We start from the raw sequence: 23,687 nt of genomic DNA on the forward strand, positions 1-23,687 counted from the left end.
CAGTCCCACATCACCTGGGTAGAGGAAAGGTGAAGTGCTTATATGTAAGTGTGTCATCTCCAATTGGTATGAGGCCTTTTGGGGTAAAGCCCAAGAGCAAAACCGTGCTGGCTTAGGCCCAAAGCGGACAATATCATACCATGTGGTGGAGTGGGTCGTTACAAATGGTATCAGAGCCTGACCTAGCCGGAAGTGTGCCGACGGGGACGTCAGGCCTCCAAGGGGGGTGGATTGTGATGACCCTATGGGCGGGTGTACCGTGGGTAGGTGCGAAAGACACTGTCGGGCTACCACACTGGCGAGCTACGGGTGCACAGTCCCACATCGCCTGGGTAGAGTGCTTATATGTAAGTGTGTCATCTCCAATTGGTATGAGGTCTTTTGGGGTAAAGCCCAAGAGCAAAACCGTGCGGGCTCAGGCCCAAAGCGAACAATATCATGCCATGTGGTGAAGTAGGTCGTTACACTAATTAAGAGATGTAATGAAAGAAACATAATAAGATGAAATGCTCATAACAATAATGCTTTGAGTTAACAACACATATATATAACTTAAAAATATAAATACGATGTAGAACTATAGTACCCCTTTGGGTGGCAACTATAAAATATTAATAATGATGCTTATATGTATTTATATGTATACCTTTATTGGTGATGCATTATTTAATTAAACAGATAAGTTCCTTTGGATATCAGATATCTACCTAATTAAAAAATATATGCAATCCTTTAATTTTAATTTAATAACTTGAAAATCATTTCCCTTTGGGGAATTATTTCTCATAATTAAATAAACTCAATATTCATGAATATCACAAAAAATCAAAAGTATGATAATTTATTAAATATTGCAATTATGTTTACCACTAAAATTAATATTCATCAACCATTATGGTTGGGCCACTTTGGTAGCTACCAATCTTTACATAATATGAATATTAAACTAGCTAGTAACTAATTCATCATTAGTTATGTTTACTACTAAAATTAATATTTATCAATCATTATGGTTAAGCCACTTTGGTAGCTACTAACCCTCACATAATATGAATATTAAATTAGATAGTGATTGATTCATCATTAATTTACCCATTTAACATTATACGCACATACTCATATTGATCGATTCAAATTTAGGTAGGTTCGATCTCAGAAACTTAATAGTCCAAAAATTCAATAAAATATCATTTTATTTATATACATAATAAAACATATTATTTTTATTTTCGGACTTGAAGATCATAATTAAATCAATTTAAAATTGATTCTCAAATATGTACGTATGTATGGGTACAAAACAATAATTGTTTGCATGTCTAATAACATTAAATTAAATTTTTAGATTCACATATTATTCTAAAAATACAAATTTTTAATAAAATAAATAAATACACATACTTTATGTATTTCATAATTTATTTTTAATTTTCAAAAAATTAAAAAATACGAATCTTTGCAATCATTTGACAAGTTATATACCAATACGTTTTCTTCAAAAAAAATAAATAAATAAATAATAACAAACATGACTTACAACTTTCCAATTTCATGTATCATTCAAATTATGCACAAAAATTGAGAATCTAAAGCACATATGTTGTTTGTCTTACTCACATTATGCATCTGTTTTACATATATGGAAACTATCATGTAAACTATATATCATTATTCAACTTTCAGTAATTCATTTAAGTTCGGAAATCAAGGCACACAATTTTGATTAATTATTTGATGCCAACAAATTGATCAAAACATATCACGCACAAATAGTTTCATGAGAACGCTACAATATATGTATATATAGACACCGAATCTAATAAATTAAATTATTTAATTTTAATTTAAACTTATGCAACATTAATTAAAAATAATGAGTTAATAAACCGTAAACTCTAATACCACATATAAACTATAATTTATTCGTGCAATCTGTTCATCACAAATAAACATAAATCCCAAATCTTAGAACTTCATTATTCTCACATACTTATAATGCATAAATAAATATAGTTAGATGTTGATGATGGATTCTGCGCAACCTGGATCTGATTTGACTTCCTGAATAAAGAGAAGAAAAAGTGATCCTACGAACACCGGTGTGTTACCGGTGGAGTAGGTTCTGACGAACAAGTCAGTGTGAATGATAATCTCTTTGGAGAAATCGAGAAATTGAGTTAGGGTTTATTGCGTACCTCAAAACGTTGATTCTCCCGCCTTTTTTATAGGGCTTAGGTTAAGATGTCACGTAGAATTACCTTATTGTAATCTGTAGATTTAATCCTCATCGTAATCTTTAATCCTTATCACAATCTTTAATCATTATCGTAATCTGTAAAGCCTATCTCAATCTGTAATCCTTATCGTAATCTGCAGAGCCTATCTCAATAGTGCGTTAATTTAGCAATCTTCCCTTAATTATAGATATTTAAATTATACATCCATCAGTTGCCCCCCGTTTCGGAGGATTGCTTGTCAAACCACCGGAACGTTAATTCCAAAATATCACACAATAATATATAGTTAGAATTGCAGAGCCTTGTCCAATAGCCTGACTTATATTGTCATTTCGCGAATACAGTCGGGGGTCATAGTATCACATTGGCAGCTCGTATATGTGGCAAGCTCGTATATTTGTCGTATATTGGCAAGCTTGTATATTTGTCGTAGTGCCACATTGGCAGCTCGTATATGTGGCAAGCTGCCATACTGGTAGTCTACCGTTATGTGGCAAGCTGCCATGCCATGCTGCCGTGGCAAGCTGTCCTGCTGGCATGCTGCCGTTATTTGGCAGGTTGCCCTGCTGGCATGCTGCCTTTATTTGGCAAGCTGTTATGCTAGCATGCTGCCGTTATTTGGCAAGCTGCCCTGCCAGCATGCTGCCGTTATTTGGCAAGCTGCCCTGCTGACATGCTGCCTTTATTTGGCAAGCTGTCATGCTGGCATGCTGTCGTTATTTGGCAAGCTGCCCTGCTGGCATGCTGCCTTTATTTGGCAGGCATGCTGCTTTTATTTGACAAGCTGCCCTGCTGGCATGCTGCCTTTATTTGGCAAGCTGTTATGCTGGCATGCTGCCGTTATTTGGCAAGCTGCCCTGCTGACATGCTGCCTTTATTTGGTAAGTTGCCTTGCTGGATACTGCCTTTATTTGGCAAGCTGCCCTACTGGCATGCTGCCTTTATTTGGCAAGCTGTTATGCTAGCATGCTGCCGTTATTTGGCAAGCTGCCCTGCCAACATGCTGCCGTTATTTGGCAAGCTGCCCTGCTGACATGCTGTCTTTATTTGGCAAGCTGGCATGCTGCCTTTATTTGGTAAGCTGCCTTGCTGGCATACTGCCTTTATTTGGCAAGCTGCCTTGCTGGCATGCTGCCTTTATTTGGCAAGCTGCCCTGCTGGCATGCTCCCATTATTTGGTAAGCTGCCCTGTTGGCATGCTGCCTTTATTTGGCAAGCTGCCCTGCTGGCATGCTCCCATTATTTAGCAAGCTGCCCTGCTGGCATGCTACCGTTATTTTATACTTGATTTTATTGACATCTTTAGTCGGTTCGTCCCTTTAATAAGGAAAGTAGATTAAGACGAGTTTCACGTAGCTCGTAATAAGGTAAGTAGATGAATACGAGTTTCACTCAGCTCACCCTTTAACAGGGGAAATAGATTATTATGAGCTTCACCCAGCTCACCTTTTAACAAGGGAAGTAGATTAATATGAGCTTCACTCATCGGGGAAGTAGATTACTATGAGTTTCACCCAGCTCACCTTTTAACGAGGGAAGTAGATTACTATGAGCTTCACTCATCTCACCCTTTAACAAGGGAAGTAGATTAATACGAGCTTCACCCAGGTCACCCTTTAACAGGGGAAGTAGATTAATACGAGCTTCACCCAGCTCACCCTTTAACAGGGGAAGTAGATTACTATGAGCTTCACTCAGCTCACCCTTTAACAAGGGAAGTAGTTAACCCCTCATCTTTTTACGAGGGAAGTAGATTACTACGAGCTTCACTCATCTCACCATTTAACAAGGGAAGTAGATTAATACGAGTTTCACCCAGGTTACCCTTTAACAAGGGAAGTAGATTAATATGAGCTTCACTCAGCTCACCCTTTAACAAGGGAAGTAGTTAACCCCTCATCTTTTTACGAGGGAAGAAGATGAAGCTGACCCTTCATTCTTTTAAGGGGGAAAGAGGTGTGGTCTTGACATAGGAGTCATCTCCTCTGATGGTTGTCTCGGGATGTTGGCAAATCGTTGACACTTGTCGCACTTTTTAACGAAGTCAAGTGTATCTTTCTGCATGGTGGGCCAATAGTATCCTAGTCGGATGGCCTTATTAGCAAGTGACCTACCCCCAGCATGGTTTCCACAAACTCCTAGGTGGATCTCCCTTAAAATATAGTCAGCTTCCTCGCTAGAAACGTATCGTAAATACGGCATGGAGAAGCTTCTCTTGTAGAGCACCCCTTTGATAAGCATATACCTAGCTGCCCGCATCTTGACCTTTCGAGCTTCTACTCGGTCTGTTGGTAGCACCCCATCCTTGATATATCTGATGATAGGATCTGCCCATTCCACACTCAATATCGCTTGTTGCACTTCAATTTATCTCTCCTGAGATATAGATGGTTCTTCTAAATATTCCAGTGGTATATTCTTATTGATCTCAGGTTTAATGCAGTAACTAGCCGGGCTAAAGCGTCTGCTTTCCCATTCTCTTCTCGTGGTATTTGATGAATTGAGAATCTTTGGAAGTGATTCTTTAATTCCTTTACCTTTTGTAGATAACTCTTCATCTTCTCGTCTCGTGCCTCATATTCCGCTTGAACTTGTCCAGCGACCAGCTGGGAGTCGGTGTACACCTTTAATTGCTCAACCCCTAGGGCATTTGCCACTTTTAATCCTGCTATCAAGGCTTCGTACTCTGCTTCGTTGTTGGTTGCTTTGAAACCAAACCGAAGTGCGTACTGTATATTTTCTTCCTCTGGGGAGACAAGAACAAGCCCAGCTCCGCTAGCCTGAGCAGTAGATGACCCATCCACGAACAAGTCCCAGACTACTTCTGGGCCCATCTGCTCACTTAAACTTGGTTTTGTCAAAAATTGGGGTTGTTTCTCCTCTTCTGGAGGGGTAAACTCAGCTAAGAAATCAGCCAACACCTGAGCCTTTACTGCTGTTCTTGGCTTATACTGAATGTCGAACTCCCCTAACTCTACTGACCACTTCATCAGTCGACCAGAGCTTTCTGGCTTATGTAGGATCTGTCGAAGGGGTTGATCTGTTAGGACCACTATCGTATGCGCTTGAAAGTATGGTCTCAGTTTCCTGGCGGACACAATTAAAGCAAAGGCCAACTGTTCCATCCTTGGATATCTTTCCTCCGCACCTCTAAGTGCTTTGCTCACGAAGTATACTGGCCTTTGGACCCCTTCTTCTTCTCGTATCAGAGCTGAACTGACAGCTGTCGTGGAGACTGCAAGGTATATGTATAGTTCCTCTCCCGGTATGGTTCGAGACAGTAGTGGGGGAGAACTAAGGTATTACTTTAGTTCTTTGAATGCCTGCTCACATTCTGGGGTCCATTCAAAAGCCTTCATTAGCACACGAAAGAAAGGTAGACACCTATCAGTTGACCGAGAGATTAGCCTACTCAAGGCAGCAATCTTCCCTGTTAGTCGTTGTAGATCCTTGGTTGATCTTGGCGATCTCATGTCAATGACTGCTCGGATCTTCTCTGGATTGGCCTCAATTCCTCTTCTGCTTATCATATATCCCAAGAACTTTCCTGAGGAAACCCCAAAGGCACACTTGCTGGGGTTGAGTTTCATCTTATGACTCCTAAGTACCTCGAAGGTCTCCTGCAGGTCAGTCAAATGGTCTTTAGCTTTTAAGCTTTTCACCAACATGTCATCAACATATACCTCCATGTTTCTACCAATTTGATACTTAAACATTGCATTCACTAGCCTTTGGTATGTTGCACCAGCGTTCTTGAGTCCAAACGGCATTACTTTGTAACAGTACAAACCTCTATCAGTGATGAAGGCCGTTTTTTCTCTATCTGAGGTGTAAATAGATATCTGGTTGTATCCAGAATATGCATCCATGAAACTTAATAGTTCGTGTCCAGTCGTTCCCTCAATGAGCATATCGATTCTTGGGAGAGGAAAGCTGTCCTTCGGGCAAGCTTTGTTAAGGTCGGTGAAATCCACACATAGCCTCCATTTTCCATTTGCCTTCTTCACTAGGACCACATTTTCCAGCCAGTCGGGGTAGTACACCTCTTGAATAAAGTCGGCTTTTAAGAGCTTTTCCACCTCTTCTGATATAGCCTGATTCCTTTCTGGAGCAAAAGTCCTCTTCTTTTGTCTGACAGGTTTGAAGTCAGGATTTACATTTAGGCGGTGCTCCATGATAGTGGGGTCTATACCCGGCATGTCTTTATGTACCCATGCAAATACGTCTTGATTCTTCCTAAGGAATTGAGTAAGTTCATCTTTGATACCTGGGGGGAGTAAAGACCCTATACTCACTTTTTTCTTGGGCTCACCAAGGATGACCTCTTCTAGCTCCTCTGTAGGTTCCGCTCTATGAAAGTCTGGTCTATCTTTCCCTTCCAGACCTTCAATCGTAAATGCCTCTTGTGATTTTATTTTTTTGAGAAAGGCGACATAACATTCGCGAGCCATTGTTTGGTCCCCTCTTATCTCTCCCATACCATATTCAGTTGGGAAACGCATCAGGAGATGGTAAGTGGACGTGATTGCTTTCATAGCATTCAATGTCGTTCTCCCCAAGATAATATTATATGATGATGGGCAGTCCACCACTACAAAGTCCACCATTACAGTGACCTGTTTTGGATTGGCTCCTGCAGTAACTGGAAGGGTAACTGCCCCTAGTGGATATACTTTGTCGCCTGAAAATCCCACCAGTGGTGACTTCATGGGTCGGAGCTTCTCTCGGCCAATTTTTAATTTCTCATACGCCCTAAGAAATAATACGTCAGCCGAGCTACCATTGTCTATTAGTATTCGTCGAACAGTGAAATTAGCAACGACCATGGAAACTACCAGAGGGTCATCATGGGGTTGGTGAATTCCCTTGTCATCTTCTTCAGAAAAGGTTATGACTGGCTCCTCAACTCGAGGTAATTTGGTTGGAGGACTTGTCATTCCAACTTAATTCACCTCTGAAAAACTCCGAATTCTCCTAGCATGAGCCTTCCGAGCCGAACTTGTCTCACCACCACCAGCGAAGCCACCCGATATAACTTTGATCTCACCCATTGGTTGGTGTTGAGGAGGGCGATCATCTCGGCCCTCCCGGGCTGGGTTGGAGCCTCCTTTTCCATTTCTAGTTGTGAATTTGCGTAAATGACCTTTACGAACAATGTTCTCGATCTGGTTTTTGAGGTTGAAACAATCTTCTGTGTTATGTCCACGGTCACGGTGAAACCTACAGTATTTACCTAGAGACCTCTTTGTTGGATCAGCTTTTAGCTTTGGCGGCCATTTCAATGATGCGTCATCTTGAATCTGCAGAAAGACTGGCTCTACAGATGTATTTAGGGGGTATAGTTATTATACCTGCCTGGGCTTACTGGGCGGCGAGACGATCTGTCAGCCTGGTTGTTTGAGAATTTCTTGTACTTCGATTCCTTTTCCTCCCTAGTGTTAGGTGCTGGCCTCTTCTTCTCCGACCTCTTATCTTCACCATCTTTGTTTTTTCGTGCATTCATAGCATCCTCAGCGTTCATGTGCTTCCACGCTCTAACCATCAACTCTGTTATGTTTGTAGGGGCTTCTTTTGATAAGGAAAATAGGAACTTAGAAGTCTGTAGTCCTCCCCTAAAGGCTGTGAGGGCAACCTTGTCGTCCACCTCTTCTACCTGCAGCATATCAGCGTTAAAACGACTTATGTAACCACGGAGAGGCTTTCCCTTCTGCTGTTTCACATTCAATAAGTGTGTTGCTGTCTCCTATGCCTCTGCCCAGCGATGAAGTGTCCAATGAATTGTTTGCTCAACTCATTAAAGATTTCAATGGAGCCTGGCTTTAATTTATTGAACCAAAGACGAGCCCAACCCTTTAGTGTGGTAGGGAAAGCCCTGCACATAATCTCATCCGGTACGACTTGCAAATACATAAGAGCTTTGTAGGTCTCTAAATGATCGAGAGGGTCCCGCGTCCCATCGAAGCTCTCAAGAGTTGGCATCTTAAATTTTCTAGGTAGAGGACAACTCATAACATAACAGCGAGGCTAAATACTAGTTTGGTCTTCTGTACCAGATCGTTCACTGTGGCCTGGCCCTTCCCTTTCATTGCTTGCATGACGTCTTTGACCCTAGTTCTCAGATCTTGCATCTACAGATTGAAATAAGTGACGTCTTCAGTCTTGTCACCAACACAACCAGAGGTACCTGTACGGAGCCTGGTATTATTCCGTTCAAGAGACCGATGGTGATGGCTTCTCTGTTGACCCCCTATTTGACTAAGCTCAGTGTCGTTGTCAATCCTACGGGAGTCATTATTGGGTACTTCATTATTCTCCACCTCATTAAGGTCGGCTAAGCGTTGTAGAATCATTGAATTTTTCTGGACTAATTGGTTCATTCCCTTATTTAAGGTTTAAACATATTGTTCCAACGTTGTGACGCGTTCCTGATCGTTTGGGACGGCGGGGGGTTGCCTCGTCGAGTCCCTTTGATCAGAAGTTTGCAACGCTTCGTATTCGCCAGCAACCAGACCAGATCGCAATCGAACCATACTTTATTTAGAGAACTGAAATCGTTCCCGCAGACGGCGCCAACTGTTGATGATGGATTCTGCGCAACCTGGATCTGATCTGACTTCCTGAATAAAGAGAAGAAAAAGTGATCCTACGAACACCGGTGTGTTACCGGTGGAGTAGGCTCCGACGAACAAGTCAGTGTGAATGATAATCTCCCTGGAGAAATCGAGAAATTGAGTTAGGGTTTATTGCGTACCTCAAAACGTTGATTCCCTCGCTTTTTTTATAGGACTTAGGTTAAGATGTCACATAGAATTACCTTATTGTAATCTGTAGACTTAATCATCATCGTAATCTTTAATCCTTATCACAATCTTTAATCCTTATCGTAATCTGTAAAGCCTATCTCAATCTGTAATCCTTATCGTAATCTGCAGAGCCTATCTCAATAGTGCGTTAATTTAGCAATCTTCCCTTAATTATGGATATTTAAATTATACATCCATCATTAGATATAAATCAATACCTCAATCTGTGACTGCAAATATCGTAGAAATCAAGTCTAACATCGAGATTCTTTCTGTGGAACGAACAACGTGATAAACTGTAACAGCCAAAGCGTGGAAACCAATTTCTCTCTTTTTACTTTTTGCACGCATAAACATTATACGTATTGTTTTCATTTACGTACATAATTGATGGGAGATGTGCACTTTATATTAAAGACAGAGAGAGGACCAGTTTTCCTTTTAGTAACCTAAATTTCACTTTTCATCAGAATAAGGAATAAATAAAAAAATAATTCTTTAATAATTAATTATTATAAAATTGATCAAATAATATAATATTAATTTGATATATATTTAGTTAACCAATTAATAAAATATATCACATGTTTAAAATATGTAAATCACATGGTGCCCGAGTTATTTTGTAACAGTGTTCGTTGTGTTAAAATCTAAAGCACTCAATGCTAGTATGACACATGAAGAAGTGACAAGCGAAGAAATGAGACAAGGTTTGGTTCTTATCTTTGAAAAGTGTGTATATCTCATTATAGTCATTTGGATAAGAATCAAACCCTTATCTTTCTGTCCTAAAATGTTAATGAGATATGGGTTTGGTTCTTATCCTAAAATGCTAGAATATGAAAACTTTACCTACCACTGTTCTTTAGTTCCAGTGGCATGTGTACAAAAATGGAGTACAAATTGAATAACTCTTTTTTTTTTTTTTGAATTGAATAACTCATTACACCTCATTTCTGGCCGACCTTGACGTCTTGTGATATGTGTCGGTTGCCAAGGTGAGGGTAGATTAAATAAACCTTATCTCCTCTAACAACTTGCAACTTTTTAGAACCGATCGTTTTGACCCGTTAACAATCGGTCCCTATTTCCATAACTAAAAGCCAGGAGGTGATAGTCTTGACCGGTCAACAATCGATTCCTATCTCCATAACTAAAATTTTGGAGTGATCAAATTTATTGTAAATGCCAGAACGGCCTTCCACTTGTCCGATCCACTAAGATTCAACCTTTTATCTCCAATTCTTCTCTCTCCCCGGCTCCCACGTGGGTTAGCTCTTAGCATTGGCGTACAACATAAAAGTGTGTTATGTCTGCACTTAGTTCCAAGTCAAGTGTGAGAAACACTTATTCTATCTAATTATTTTTTTAAATAGTTTTCATGAATAAAACAAAGTGAAAAACACAAGTTCCAAGTGGTTGCAAATTTGTCGGTTGCCAAACATTCCACACTTCGAGTGATATCTCAGTTAATGCAATAAAAAATAAAAATAAAAATAAAAAATTTGAAAATTTTGAAAATTCTCATCAATGATGGTGGTGTTGGCTTCTTTGGACACTGAAAAAAATTGTCTAAACCGACTTTAAAAAGATTTAAACTCCCTATCTTCACGACCTGAGGCAAGAGTCCTTTCCCTAGAGAAATACCATACATCACAAACAAAAAAACAGCAACTTTCAAAACTTAAACCATTTGACCACTTGAATAGAATATTTGAGTTTAATAACAAATTTTGTGATAAAACCCGAAAAATATGCTATTTATAATCTTTATGACTTATCATCAACTTATGGACCCCTGGGGTCCATGAGATACTCACATATCTCTGAATCAGCAAAGCACCAATTTGGTGGTCGGTCAGTAGGTAAATGGAAAATGTGTGGCATATAATAAGTGGAATCTTCAGGTTGCAAACAAGCCACCTTAATGTGTCGGTCCTCATTTTTCTCAACAACCAAACAATGCCATCCCCTCTCTCCCATTCTCCAGTAAATCATTTTCCTTCTCTTTCCCTCGAGAAAATAGAAAAGAAAATGAGACAGAAGATTCAAACCAACCCCAACGCTAATAATCTCATCACCATGGAACGAGATTCACAGTCAACCATTTCCTCTCTCCACAACAACACCTCCTCTTCTTCAACCATCCGATTCCTCGGCCTTCTCAAACAACCGGATTCCGATCCCGACCCGTTCGAGCTCGACGAGAGCGACGTCATTTGGTCCTCCTCCGATCTCTCGGATTCCGGCAGCGTACACACGCATTCTCCGCCGACTGTGTCCAATTCTCCGACGAACCTCCGCCGCCTCTACAACCACAACAGCAACCACCACCACCAATTCCATCCGCAGAAGTCCGGCCTCTCCGCAGCGTTATCCGACGACCAGCACCCTCTGGTCCGTCGCAAGCCGACTCTGGACCCGTTCCTGTCGGCCGCCGCAAAGGCGATTCCGCCGGTGCCACGGTCGGAGGTTTTCGCCGGACACCACCACTACAACCACCACCAATCGGCTCCGGTGAACGTGCCGATTTGGCCGAAGAAGATCGGGAATTTCGGAGGAGGTGAATTGAGGCATGTGGATGAAGTGGACGACGACGACGTGAAGGAGGAGGAGGAGATGGTTCCGCCGCACGTGATCGTGGCGAGGTCGCACGTGATGACGTTCTCGGTGTTGGAAGGCGTCGGCCGGACGCTGAAAGGGAGGGACTTGCGTCGTGTTCGAAATGCGGTGTTTCGGCAGACAGGTTTTATTGATTAAAATTAAAACCTAATTTGATTTTGTAATCCGTCTAATTCTCTGACATTAATTATTATTATATTTCGATATGAAATTATGAATATTTTAGCTACTGTCATTGGGTATAATTATGTTAAAATGACAGTAGTGCTATTTTGATCGAAAATTTATACGGTATTAAGATTTTGACATAGTTCCGTTAGAATATTAAATTTGAGAATTATTGTTCTTATATTAATTACTCTGCCTAATGATATGTATTATACAAATTAAGATCAGCCAATGAGGATGAAGATTATCCCATGTGATTCATGTGCACTGAATCGTCCTTTGGACCAATGTAATAATAAGATGACATCACACACACACTCCCACAACAATATACCTAGTAGTCACTTTCTTGTCACGTTGTTTAATGAGCTTGTTCTTTCGACTTCAGTAGGATTTTCTTGTGTTAATTATTATTGCTTAATGATATGTGTTATATTAATTTTCGTCATTCATTCTGAGAGATAAAAGAAATAGAAATATCACTAGGCCTTTATTATATATTATACTGTTTTTTTTTTTTTTGCAAGTTATATTGTATTAATTGCTCTAATTTTTGTTAACATTGCGTTTCAGATTTGTATTATACCTCAAAATGGCTTGGATTTGTGTCTATCCATGCATACTATCTCAATTGTTCCGAGCCGTCGAGCCATTACTGTTTTACGATGGGATAATTACACTTAGTTCTTCCGTAAATTATCTAAATAAGAGAGAACTCTCTTCTAATTTTAAATATAATATTGACCTCCCTTTGGTTAGGTATAGATGAGGCAGACCTCCTTTGTCATAAAATCACTTTTGTCATGTTCAAAATTTACTTAAAACTCGTGTGAATGTCCTTAAAAGTTTGAAAATAAAAACATTCAGAGTCAGACGGAAAGGATGTAAAGGGACCTAATATAAGTATCCAGAGTGCTGGAAGAAGGTGTTTATTCTAACAGAATGTAACACACACAGATGATGGGTTCATGAGTTGATAATGAACATTTGGTAGAAAGTTAGACTGGGATTAAGTCAAGAATGGGTTTTGTGATTAGGAAATAGTTTTATTCATCCAATTAAAACCTCGATCAAAAAATTTAATTCCTCTTTAGCAAGAGCTTGTAGTTTTCTTTTAAATGTTGTCATAGCTTTTAATTAGGAAACATATCAATCCAACAATGTTTTGCCTGACCCTCTTAACCTCTAACTTAAATTATAGGATAAAGTACAGTCATTTTTACAGGGGCATTACTCAGTGGCTATTTGGTGGTTTAATTGGTAGAGCACCCAACTCCTTCAAGGGGTGTGCCTTGTTCGAATCCATATATATATATATATATATATGTATGTATGTATGTATGTATGTATGAGGTATGGAAAAAATTACACGGGCCTTCCCTCTTTAAATATTTCCTTTGATGGCTTTAAAAGGAAGTGTGAATTTTTTTTTTTTTTTTTTTTTTTTTTTTTTTTGTGCTCATATTTTATTTTCGCTGAAAATTGAGATAAAATGAAGAGACAAAGACAAATATAGTTTTCTGCAATATAATCTTTTTTATTTAAGCATTATTTGTCCGGGAGAGGTCTGTATAATTGAACCATGTTTCAACGGAGATGAATGTATATTCTTATTATTAAATGATGTGAATGTGAATTATATGTAAAATTACCTTAGGGGAATAAGAATTTGGTTACTATTCATCGGGTTCGCTTCAGAACAATTTTGTTTGAGTTTGGTACTAAATTCTAATTTTCCCATAAGAATAAATTGAGAAGTGTTGTATGGTATCTCCAACATCTGATTTTACATTAGATTGAATTTTTTATTTAAAAATAATAAAATGTGAATTACTTTTGCCGGATGATCCCTTTAGAATATAATTTCCTTTTAGATGTGATACTTAAATATAACATACATCGTTATATATACTTTCCTCTTTTTTGTTCCAAATAATTTTGTTAGTGGAATGTAGAATTGTGATATTTGCTGCTTAAAGTATTACTACTATTAAGTAACAATGAGAACTTTATAATTGAGTCAACCACTAGTAAGGGGTGTTGTGGCAAATTCCTATCAACAAATGTTGTGAAAAGAATATATTTTCTATATTTTTTTTTTTGCGAGAGAAGAGATTTCAACACGGACACATAGTTCGGAGGGATGGATACTCTATCAACTAGGGTACTAGATTATAATTTATTTGAAAGAAATGGAGCTGAGTGGTTCATTAAGATCACTTCTTGTAGATTCCATTCAGTGCCAATTCCACTACATCCATAGTTTCTTTTTTCATTCAAATTTTGAAAGATATCTGCTAAATATTTAAAAAATAAAAACAAAATCAATTTCAATAAAATCATCTGGACACAAGTTTAATAAGAAGACTTTCAATTATATAAACTATCCAAAGTTTTCTCACATGTTTTATACACATTTTTTGTGGAACATTTCCTAACTCCTACCAATAAATCTCATATAAATCAACCCTACATTAGTTTCAGTACATTTTTTCAATAGAGCTGCATTATTATCTTTTATGTGAAATCAGGCACCTCTCTGTCAACCATTCTCATACTTTGATAAAGCATGTAAATTTAGTTATTCTTGCACCTGAATACAATTCTTCGGTTTTGTTCTTCGAACCCTCCTTCCTCTTAGTTCTTACTAGGCAAAAAGCCCATGCAGATCGGAGGATTGATCTTGGCCAAAGCAAGGATCGACGACAGAAGAATCCATAACCCATCTCCGCAAATCAAACCTGATGCAACTGCAGGAACCATCAAACTCGCCTTCCCGCTGTCAAGCTTGTGCCACACAAATACAACCAAACTCCCCACACACATATCAATTGCGAAGTAAGCCCCAACCAGGAAAGGCACAGCCATAGCCATTGGAAGAGGAATCCATTTTCCAACGCTTTCCGGGGAAAGGTCCCTCACCAAGTTGGCTGCTATGGCAAAAACGAAAAACCCATAGCAAAGCTGCAAGCAATGCTGGGGCAGGGCCGAGAAGCCTTGGACACCTAGAATTGCCATGTTCCGGTATATGAGGGCATAAGGTGCTTTGTATTCCCCATTCGGGTTCCCAACATCGAATGCCTTGTAAAAGAGAGAGAATGTGAGAGGGGATACCACACAGCCTATGGCTATCCCAATGGCCTGACTCAGAAGCATTGATCGAGGGGAAGTGAGGGTGAGATGGCCAGTCTTGAAATCATGCATCAAGTCGGAGGATATGGAAACAATAGATTTGATCAAGCCACATCCTACAAGTCCCGCAACTACACCAGAATCTTTCCCAACCAATGCAGCAAGCATAAAGAGGGCCACTTTTCCATAATTATAAGCCATATTCATGTCAGTTAAACCAGCACCATATGCATTGCAGAAGCTAAGTAAGGGTGCGAAAATGTAGGCGACAACAACATAATACCACTTCACCTCGGGAAACATGAGCGGGATCACAGTGACAGAGATGATGGAAAAAAGCGTATACCCTGCACATGCTACCCATAAGGGAACGCTCTCTCTAATGAACACTTCATTTTGTTGAAGATCATCAAGGGGCTGATTCTTGTCATCTGAAACTGCTTAATACAGAGAGAAGTGTGTTAGTAGAGGTTTACATATTGTGGTACAAAAAAGCAAGAATTGCTCCTCTCTAGTTTAGCGCCTCACTAGTTCACTACACACCATTAGCAGATTAGCAGCATACAAAATTATGACGAGGCAGGCCCAAAAATTCATCTAAAACTGAATAAGAAATGTTAAAGTGTGCCTCTTATTTCGATCTTCTGGTGATCTGATAGCTACTGTAGATCGGCAGTAGGAATCTATGAATGGTGAGTTGAGAACTCGCGATGCGCTTACTGGAGAGGAGGCACACCAAGAAGACATAGTTCAAAGTTGCCAAATTTACGTGTTTTAGGGCTTTTTTTCGTCTTGATATACATGCTTCTACCGGTGAAATAAAGTATCTTCAGAAAATTGTAGAGCCCATCTCCTAGGAGGAGAGCAATAGCTATAAAAACCTGCAACATTCACAAGCAAATGATAAGAGTGTATTCTCTCAGCTTCACAATCCAAATGGCAACAAATGCTAAAGCATTAACATGACACTTCGTTTCAAGGAAATAAAAATCGGATCTCTTTTCAAGGACCTTGTAACCATTTAGACTCTTCATGCTGCTTTCTGGTAAAGTTTTAGGGAACCAATCTCCTTTCTGCTCGCTTATCAGCGGCCAAATTATTCCCCAAGAGAGCACAGCCCCAAAAAGCAAAGACAAGTTCACAAGATGAGAACAGATCATTCCTGCTCCAATATAAGTCGCACTGAAATCAAAGTAAAATCTGCAAAAGTTGTACTAATATCAATGATTTTTGAAGGTTCAATCACGAGCAAAGCAGAATCGAACAAAGAACAGATATCAAGTACCTACGTTTGTGTCCAAGCTTTCAACCCAAATGTAGGAAATTGAGAGAATCCACATTGCTCTCCGCCAGAAAAGAACCACTGAAAGAGACCCCACAGGAAACTAATTGAGAAGAATTTCAGGAACCCGTCAACCTGCTTCCTGCAAAATATGACCATTACTTGTTTGAGTTCTTTCTCACTCAGATTCTATCTGGATTTAAACATGATGACACAAGGATTCATTAAATTAGAAGCGTACTTGGCCATCTCATCTCCTTTAGGAGTATGGATACCGTTAATGAGAACAGCGGTAGCAGTTCCAGTGGGAAATGTTAATTTATAGTCTATTATCAAAAGCTGCACAAAAATAAAACAAAACATGAACAAATAAAGCATTACAAGTTTTATTATTCCGGTAAAGAATACAAAATTACTGTGATAACACATAATTTGCCCAATGACCAACTATAGAACAATGAATATGCGGAACATCAATCCTATGAATAAACTGCCTCCAAATTGGTGTAACATCACTAAGAATATATATATATATATATATATATATATATATATATAGAGAGAGAGAGAGAGAGAGAGAGAGAGAGAGAAGGAAATGGACATACCTTTCTGAGGGGCACTAAAGCCAACAACCCAACAAAGCAAACTACAAATAAGAAGCCAGTCATCCAACCGATCCCTGGTTCCTTGTAGCTCCCTGGTGGATTGCCCTCTGTATCAACCCCTGCCAGCTCATATGTCTTCTTGTTCAATCCCAATAAACAAGATCCAAAACCACCTACAATACCATAATGAACAGATTGAATTGAACCAATGAAGGTTAGTTTACTGCATATTTAACGAGATAAATGTCTCCAACCTGCAACAGCAATGCTATAACACGCAACTGCACAAGTCTGAATTAGTGTATTCTCCTGTTGTGTGAATGGAGTTGAGCCAAGGCCTGCCTTCTGAAGCAGCTTTGACCATGTCTGGATGAAAATAAAGGCAAGGAGAGCAGCCGAGACATTGAGGTTAGGGACGAGGCCAGTGGTGAGAATGAGCTTCATCACTATCACAGTATAAATGACTCCAATTACTAAGCTGGCGATAATTCCTCGAACAGTGATCTGTCTTGTCCATGGAATAATTCTTTTTACTTCCTCCACCTCATGATCAACTTCTTCCAAGTCCTCTCTCTTAATCTCATTTGATTCTTCCATGTCCGTGTTACCCATTTGAATTATGTACACTGACAGAACCAGAAAATGATTTGAGGAGGAGCGGCCTTGAACAATAATAAAATGAAAAAAAATTCAAGCTACTTTCATAAACAAAAGAACTTTAACTTAATAGATATTTTCATTTACAATTGCTCATACTTGTATTTAAATTATTTGTTTCGGTAAACACTCTAGCAAGAATCATCTACATTCACAACATTTCTAATTTAGAAAGAAAAGTAGATATTGGTAAGTAACAAATTTAATACGACTAAACCTTGAAAGAGCTTACACAGTTACACTACCACAAATTGATTATTTATTGTATTCTTCAATATATTCACAAGTTAACACATTAAAAGCAATTCAAATTAAAGAAATCCTAGAAAGAATCATCTTTACTTATAACATTTCTAATTTAGAAAAAAAGTAAAAATTGGGTTCAATGCCATAAATTGATCTTTGTATTCTTCAATATATTCACAAGCTAACACGTTAAAAGCAATTCAAATAATAGAAATTCTAGCCAGAATCGTCTATACTCATATAACATTTCTAATTTAGAAAGAAAAAGTAAAAATTGGGAACTCACAAATTTAATATGATTGAACCTTGGAAGAGCTAACAATGCCACAAATTGATTAATCTTTGTATTCTTCAATATATGTTAAACCCCCAAAAGTGCGCCAAGATGATAATCACCTTTTTAATTCATCCATGAAAACCTCAAATCACCTCCAAATTGCCAAATGGGTCTTTGACTCTGTCTGTATTCACTTGCAAAAAACCTCCATAACAACTCAAGAAAGCCCATAAAACCCTAAAATTGGAAACCTAAATTCAATCACCAAAAGGGTACAAGAAAACCCACAAACCAAGATGAAAATAAACCCATAAATGACCACGCAAAGCGTGATTAATTTCCCTGTAAGTTAACCCAAATTTACAAGTACATAGTGGATTAAGAAATCTAACCAATCGGTACGGAATTTGAAGGGAAGACTGTTCCTTCCTTGTGTGGTATACAGTATACACTAACCATGTCTCATCGACTCTCTCTGTATCTGTATGGATAGATACAGATGGGGTTTTGTATGTGCAAACAGGGTGCATCAAATAGAGAGAAAACAGGGACCCTTCTTTTTTTGACGGAGGCACTACAGTCCACGGATGGATGAGTGATGAGAGAATTATTGCGTTGAAACAAAGCTCAAAAGTTGATTAATGGTGAATGGCATCTTCAATCCAGCATGCACTTGTACGTCTTCCATTCAAAAGAATAATGTAAAAAGTCCAACATACCGTACTAATAAGTAGTTATGCTTCGTAGATTGATAATTATAAGGATTTTTAAATATAAATGGAGTTAGGGAGCCATATTTATTCGTGGATGAAGTCAAAGTCTTATATTTTCACAAAAATGAGTTTGACCTCAATGATGACATGGCACATGAAGTTTTACTGTTTAAAATTTTTGTTGCCTAAAATGTCCTTCTCCCTATTCCAATGCATTTACCTTATTACCCTTGTTTAGAAAACATGATATCTGGAGGCCAAAAAGTGGTACCTTCAATTCAAAAACGTTGTACCTTTAGAACAAAAGTGGTACCTTCGTAAAAGGGACTTATTTTTGCAATTGAAAATGGCATTAAACCCCACACCGCTAATTAAGTTGCACATTACATTCATAAACAGCTCCATTAGCACCATGAATAATACAAAATATTCTCTAAACTAGCTAAGCGAGTATTTAGAAAACATGGTATCTGGAGGCCAAAAAGTGATACCTTCAATTCAAAAACGTGGTACCTTTAGAATAAAAGTGATACCTTCGTAAAAAGAACTTATTTTTGCAATTGAAAATGGTATTAAACCCTACAATGCTAATTAAGTTGCACATTAGATCCATAAACAGCTCAATTAGCGCCATAAATAACACAAATATTTCTTAATTATCATATACTACATCTAAATAGTTGGTATGGCCGGTAGATTTTTTTTTCCGCACCATTTTTAATCGGCAAAGCTGTTTGGGACTTTTGAATAACTATTTCAATAATGCAATTGTTAAAAAAAATATGGTATCCAAAGATCATGTTTGATATGGATCTGTGTCATAATTAAATCTTTAGAATTTCTTAATGATAATAGGGAAACAATTTGGTATCTAGACCTCTTATACATGAATACCATTTAGAATTTTGATATAGATCTGGGTCCTAATTAATTGTAGGATGCTACTTATATATATATATATATATATATATATATATATATATTAATTGTATGATGAGAATAGAATGATTATCATGAATTCAAACATACATCTTATACATTATAACTTAAAGAGATTAATGTGTTATTGAGATTCTGGAATGCCCTAGTCTAGAATTATATTTTTCTTTACATAAAATTATAATTATACTGATGTGTTATTAAAATTTTGGAATGCCCCAGTTTAGAAATTCTGGAATGCCTCATCTTATGCATTTAATTATATTTTTTCATTTTGTTTAAGAGTTTGAAAATTTGTCCACGTTTTCAGTTCCTCTCCTTCACCTTTTCCGTTTCGCCTACTTCTTTAAGGTTGGTTAATTTTTTCGTTAATGTGATACAATTAAATGTAGTGACCTTTTTTTTTTTTTTTTTTACAGCGTGATTGGAGGATCGATTCTTGCCATTAAGACTTTGTATGGATGAGTGAGGGCTAATATTGCAATCAAGACTTTGTATGGACGAGTGGGGGTTAATAAATGTTCAAACTTAATAATTGTATTCTTATTTTGCAAAAGATGATTGCTTCCTTTAAATTTAGTGATTTAGTTTTTTATTTCTTGTTGACTTTATTAGATTAGATAGATGATAACTTTTTTGACATTCGTGGTGACTCAAATTATTTTGTAGACATGGTACTTCACTTGATGATTTTGATTTAATGAAAAGTAATGGATTTTGGTTGTTCTATTTAATAAATACATATTAGGCTCTTTTATTTAATAAGAATGTTTATAAATTTTTCAACAGCAATGTTAGGAAATTGATGATTTTCTTGACAAATGGATATAGTTCCTATTTTGGAACATTGATAAATGGTCAATTGGAGTAGAAAATTGATAAATGGTGAATTTTTTAATTGTAGAATGAAATTTTTGTTGTAGTGATAGGCATTGATTAACATTGATGAATTTTTTAATTGATGAACGGATTTAGTTCCGGGAGAAAAACTTTGAAGAACTGAGGGCACTTATCAGGTAAAGAGAACTTTTTGCGAGGTTTCACCATTTGATCTTACTCCTTACAAGCTTAAAGCCCTAACCCTAATTTCGACAGCTCTTACATTAATTTGTGGAGGTAAGTTCCTATTTTGTAAGAACCAAGCGCACCTCCTGAAGGATAATTTGGGTTGTAAGTACTATTCCATTATGGAATTGGCTTAAAAGCAGCTTCTTTACCTATTAAGCAGAGAATAATTGTGTTTACGATATATTGTAGAATAAAAAAAAATAAAAAAATTAACAGATAAACAATGTTCTAAGTGATCTTGGAGTATATTTTGTACTATTCATTCCCTCAAGTCAACTAGATTGGAATATAGTTTGTACTCTTTATGGCACTAATGGATTTATTTGTGGATGTAATGTGCAACCTAATTAGCGGTGTGGGGTTTAATACCATTTTCAGTTGCAAAAATAAGTCCATTTTGCAAAGGTACCACTTTTTTCCCATAGGTACCACGTTTTTGAACTGAAGGTACCACTTGTTGGCCTCCAGGTACCATGTTTCGTAAATACTCGCTTAGCTAGCTTGGAGAATATTGTGTTATTTATAGCGCTAATGGAACTGTTTATGGATCCAATGTACAACTTAATTAACGGTGTGGGGTTTAATACCATTTTCAATTGCAAAAATAAGTTCATTTTACGAAGGTACCACTTTTGTTCTAAAGGTACCACGTTTTTTAACTAAATGTACCATTTTTTGGCCTTCAGGTACCATGTTTTCTAAACACTTGCTTAGCTAGTTTGGAGAATATTTTGTGTTATTCATAGCGCTAACGGAGCTGTTTATGGATGTAATGTGCAACTTAATTAGCGGTGTAGGGTTTAATGTCATTTTCAATTGCAAAAATAAGTCCATTTTACGAAGGTACCACTTTTGTTTTAAAGGTACCACATTTTTGAACTGAAGGTACCACTTTTTGGTCTCCAGGTACCATATTTTCTAAACAATGGTAATAAGGTAAATGCATTGGAATAGGGAGAAGGGCATTTTAGGTAACAAAAATTTTAAACAGTAAAACTTCATGTGCCATGTCATCATTTAGGTCAAACTCATTTTTGTGAAAATATAAGACTTTGACTCCATCCATAAGTAAATATGGCTTCCTAACTCCATTTATATGTAAAAATCCCGTAATTATACCCTTTCCATCCATTGCTATTATTTGTATGAGTTTAGGCAAAAATGTAAAAAACCCCCTAAACTATTACGAATCCGCATTTTACCCCCTTGAACTACAAAAATGAACAAATTAGTACCACAACTATCACAAATCGTGCAAATTAACCCCTGAAACTCAATTCCGGCCACTTTCTGTCCCACAAGGTCAGCACGTGACTATTTTTTTCTTTTAATTCCAAAATTACCCTCGAATACTAATGAATATTATTATTTATTTATTCATTTTAACTTTTCTACCATGTAATGAGGTAAACATGGAGAAACTCACAGCCGAGTTCTCCTTCCCGCCGGTGCTGCGAGCCTTCACGACCCCGTTCTGTAACTTCCCTTCGTCTGTCCACGAGGCTTCTCTGATTAGTCAATTCCTCCTTCCTTTCCCCTCAATTTTGTGATCTATTAACAGAAAATAGAAGAAGAAAGAAAGCACAAAAACACCAAACATACCAGCAAAATTCGATGACTCTAGAGTCGGTGGAGCATTTAGATCGATAGGTGGTTGACCACCAGTTTTGCAATCACACACACATATATATATATTTACATATATTTATATTGATGAAAAAAAGCAACAGTAGCCACACACACACACACACACACACACACACACACACATATATATATATATATATATATATATTTACATATATTTATATTGATGAAAAAAACTACCGGTTTTGATCCAATCATATCAGAGGTGGCTGGTGCAACGATAGTGATGGCGGCATAGGCGGCGATGGGCTGTGGAGAGGACTTGTTCGGCCTGTTGGTGCAGCGATGGCAATGGTGGCATGGGCCGGCGATGGGCTGTAGAGAGGTCGGAATATATGTCAATATGTGTGTGTGTGTGTGTGTGTGTGTGTGTGTGGCTACTGTTGCTGCTCAGGCAACCTCGCTGCTTCAGCGCCGCCATTAAAGCATGGATGGGGGTTCCACGGCGGAGGTGGTGGTTTAGGCGAAGAATTGGGATGGGATCGAATACAAGCTTGTCGGAGGATCACACATTCTATAAATAAATCAATGTTTTGTTCCACGGCGGAGGACTAACCGGGCAATCAGTGTTTTCTTCATCCCCACCCGCCGCTTTTCCGATTGCACCACCCAATCTTTTCCGGTGGCTTTCCAGGAACCGGCTTTGGTTGCCCGGTTAGTCCTTGACCCGTTTGAGTATTTCCTATCCGTTGGGCTGTAGAAGTACTATTCCATATCTTTGCCAGGTAAATATGACTTGTCTATACATGTACATCATCAAATCAAATATATATATATATCAGATTTCAACTCAATTTAATTTAGAGTCAATCAAATTAATGATATTTCTATATATATATATATATATATTCAAGTAAATTTGTAGGTACGTAGCTGGTAAATCCCAAGGCTCACATTTGTAGAGATCAACCTCTGGGATGATTTCAAGCTCGATCACACGGCCTGTTATTTTCCTATTTAGATAGTAATCAACAAGTTCCTCGTTAGTTGGGTGGAACTCGAATCCTTGGGGAAGGCTCATTTGTGCCATTTATCTAGCACTGATGTATATGCAAGCGTGTGTATGTGTGTGTGTGAGAGAGAGAGAGAGAGATTTAAATGAGAGAGAGAATAACAGAAGATAATGGAGATGTACTTGAGAGCAGAGCGGCATTGAGGGTATTTTTTTTAATTACAATGGGTAGTTTTGTAAATTTACAATGAGGTCGGCCGGAAAGTGGCCAGAATTGCGTTTCAGGGGTTTATTTACACGATTTTGATAGTTGTGGTACTGACTTATTCGTTTTGTAGT

General features: G+C 38.0%; 3 protein-coding genes across 7 annotated transcripts; 1 reads left to right on the plus strand and 2 right to left on the minus strand.

The window, feature by feature from the left end:
- Nucleotides 1–7,180: 7,180 nt before the first annotated feature.
- LOC132270168 (uncharacterized) lies at nucleotides 7,181–8,767 on the minus strand. The gene is made up of 4 exons (XM_059771368.1): nucleotides 8,636–8,767; nucleotides 8,288–8,365; nucleotides 7,603–7,890; nucleotides 7,181–7,537 (listed from the first exon to the last, which is right to left on the minus strand). Exons 1-4 carry the CDS (start codon nucleotides 8,765–8,767, stop codon nucleotides 7,181–7,183), a joined length of 855 nt encoding a protein of 284 aa, XP_059627351.1.
- A 2,127-nt stretch (nucleotides 8,768–10,894) lies between these two features.
- Nucleotides 10,895–12,017, plus strand: LOC132271569 (protein S40-7-like). The gene has a single exon (XM_059773001.1). It carries the CDS (start codon nucleotides 10,910–10,912, stop codon nucleotides 11,798–11,800), a length of 891 nt encoding a protein of 296 aa, XP_059628984.1. The 5' UTR covers nucleotides 10,895–10,909; the 3' UTR covers nucleotides 11,801–12,017.
- A 2,167-nt stretch (nucleotides 12,018–14,184) lies between these two features.
- On the minus strand, nucleotides 14,185–18,716 carry LOC132271567 (metal-nicotianamine transporter YSL3-like). 5 transcript variants are annotated; one of them, XM_059772998.1, is made up of 9 exons: nucleotides 18,422–18,716; nucleotides 18,149–18,266; nucleotides 17,104–17,475; nucleotides 16,850–17,022; nucleotides 16,486–16,583; nucleotides 16,252–16,386; nucleotides 15,973–16,162; nucleotides 15,732–15,843; nucleotides 14,185–15,399 (listed from the first exon to the last, which is right to left on the minus strand). In XM_059772998.1, exons 3-9 carry the CDS (start codon nucleotides 17,459–17,461, stop codon nucleotides 14,468–14,470), a joined length of 1,998 nt encoding a protein of 665 aa, XP_059628981.1. In that variant the 5' UTR covers nucleotides 17,462–17,475; nucleotides 18,149–18,266; nucleotides 18,422–18,716; the 3' UTR covers nucleotides 14,185–14,467. The 5 variants fall into 5 exon arrangements, with proteins under 5 accessions (XP_059628981.1, XP_059628979.1, XP_059628978.1 ...); XM_059772996.1 differs by having other exon boundaries at nucleotides 18,039–18,266; nucleotides 18,422–18,715; XM_059772995.1 differs by lacking the exon at nucleotides 18,149–18,266.
- Between the last annotated feature and the right edge of the window lie 4,971 nt (nucleotides 18,717–23,687).

Source organism: Cornus florida, unplaced genomic scaffold (genome assembly GCF_030987335.1).
Source record: "Cornus florida cultivar Cherokee Brave unplaced genomic scaffold, ASM3098733v1 CherokeeBrave_3.0.0_Hap2_Chr08, whole genome shotgun sequence".
Taxonomy (NCBI): Eukaryota; Viridiplantae; Streptophyta; class Magnoliopsida; order Cornales; family Cornaceae; genus Cornus; species Cornus florida.

Coding starts and splice junctions, on each gene's coding strand:
- LOC132270168 (XM_059771368.1), bottom strand. CDS start 8,767: ATGGTTCGATTGCGATCTGGTCTGGTTGCTGGCGAATACGAAGCGTTG. Junction 8,366..8,635: donor TCACAACGTTGGAACAATAT/GTTTAAACCTTA, acceptor TTCAATCTGTAG/ATGCAAGATCTGAGAACTAG. Junction 7,891..8,287: donor AGGCCACAGTGAACGATCTG/GTACAGAAGACC, acceptor GATATGCTGCAG/GTAGAAGAGGTGGACGACAA.
- LOC132271569 (XM_059773001.1), top strand. CDS start 10,910: ATGGAAAATGTGTGGCATATAATAAGTGGAATCTTCAGGTTGCAAACA.
- LOC132271567 (XM_059772995.1), bottom strand. CDS start 18,488: ATGGTTAGTGTATACTGTATACCACACAAGGAAGGAACAGTCTTCCCT. Junction 17,476..18,421: donor TTCAAATTCCGTACCGATTG/GTTAGATTTCTT, acceptor TGGTTCTGTCAG/TGTACATAATTCAAATGGGT. Junction 16,163..16,251: donor TTGAAAGCTTGGACACAAAC/GTAGGTACTTGA, acceptor CAACTTTTGCAG/ATTTTACTTTGATTTCAGTG.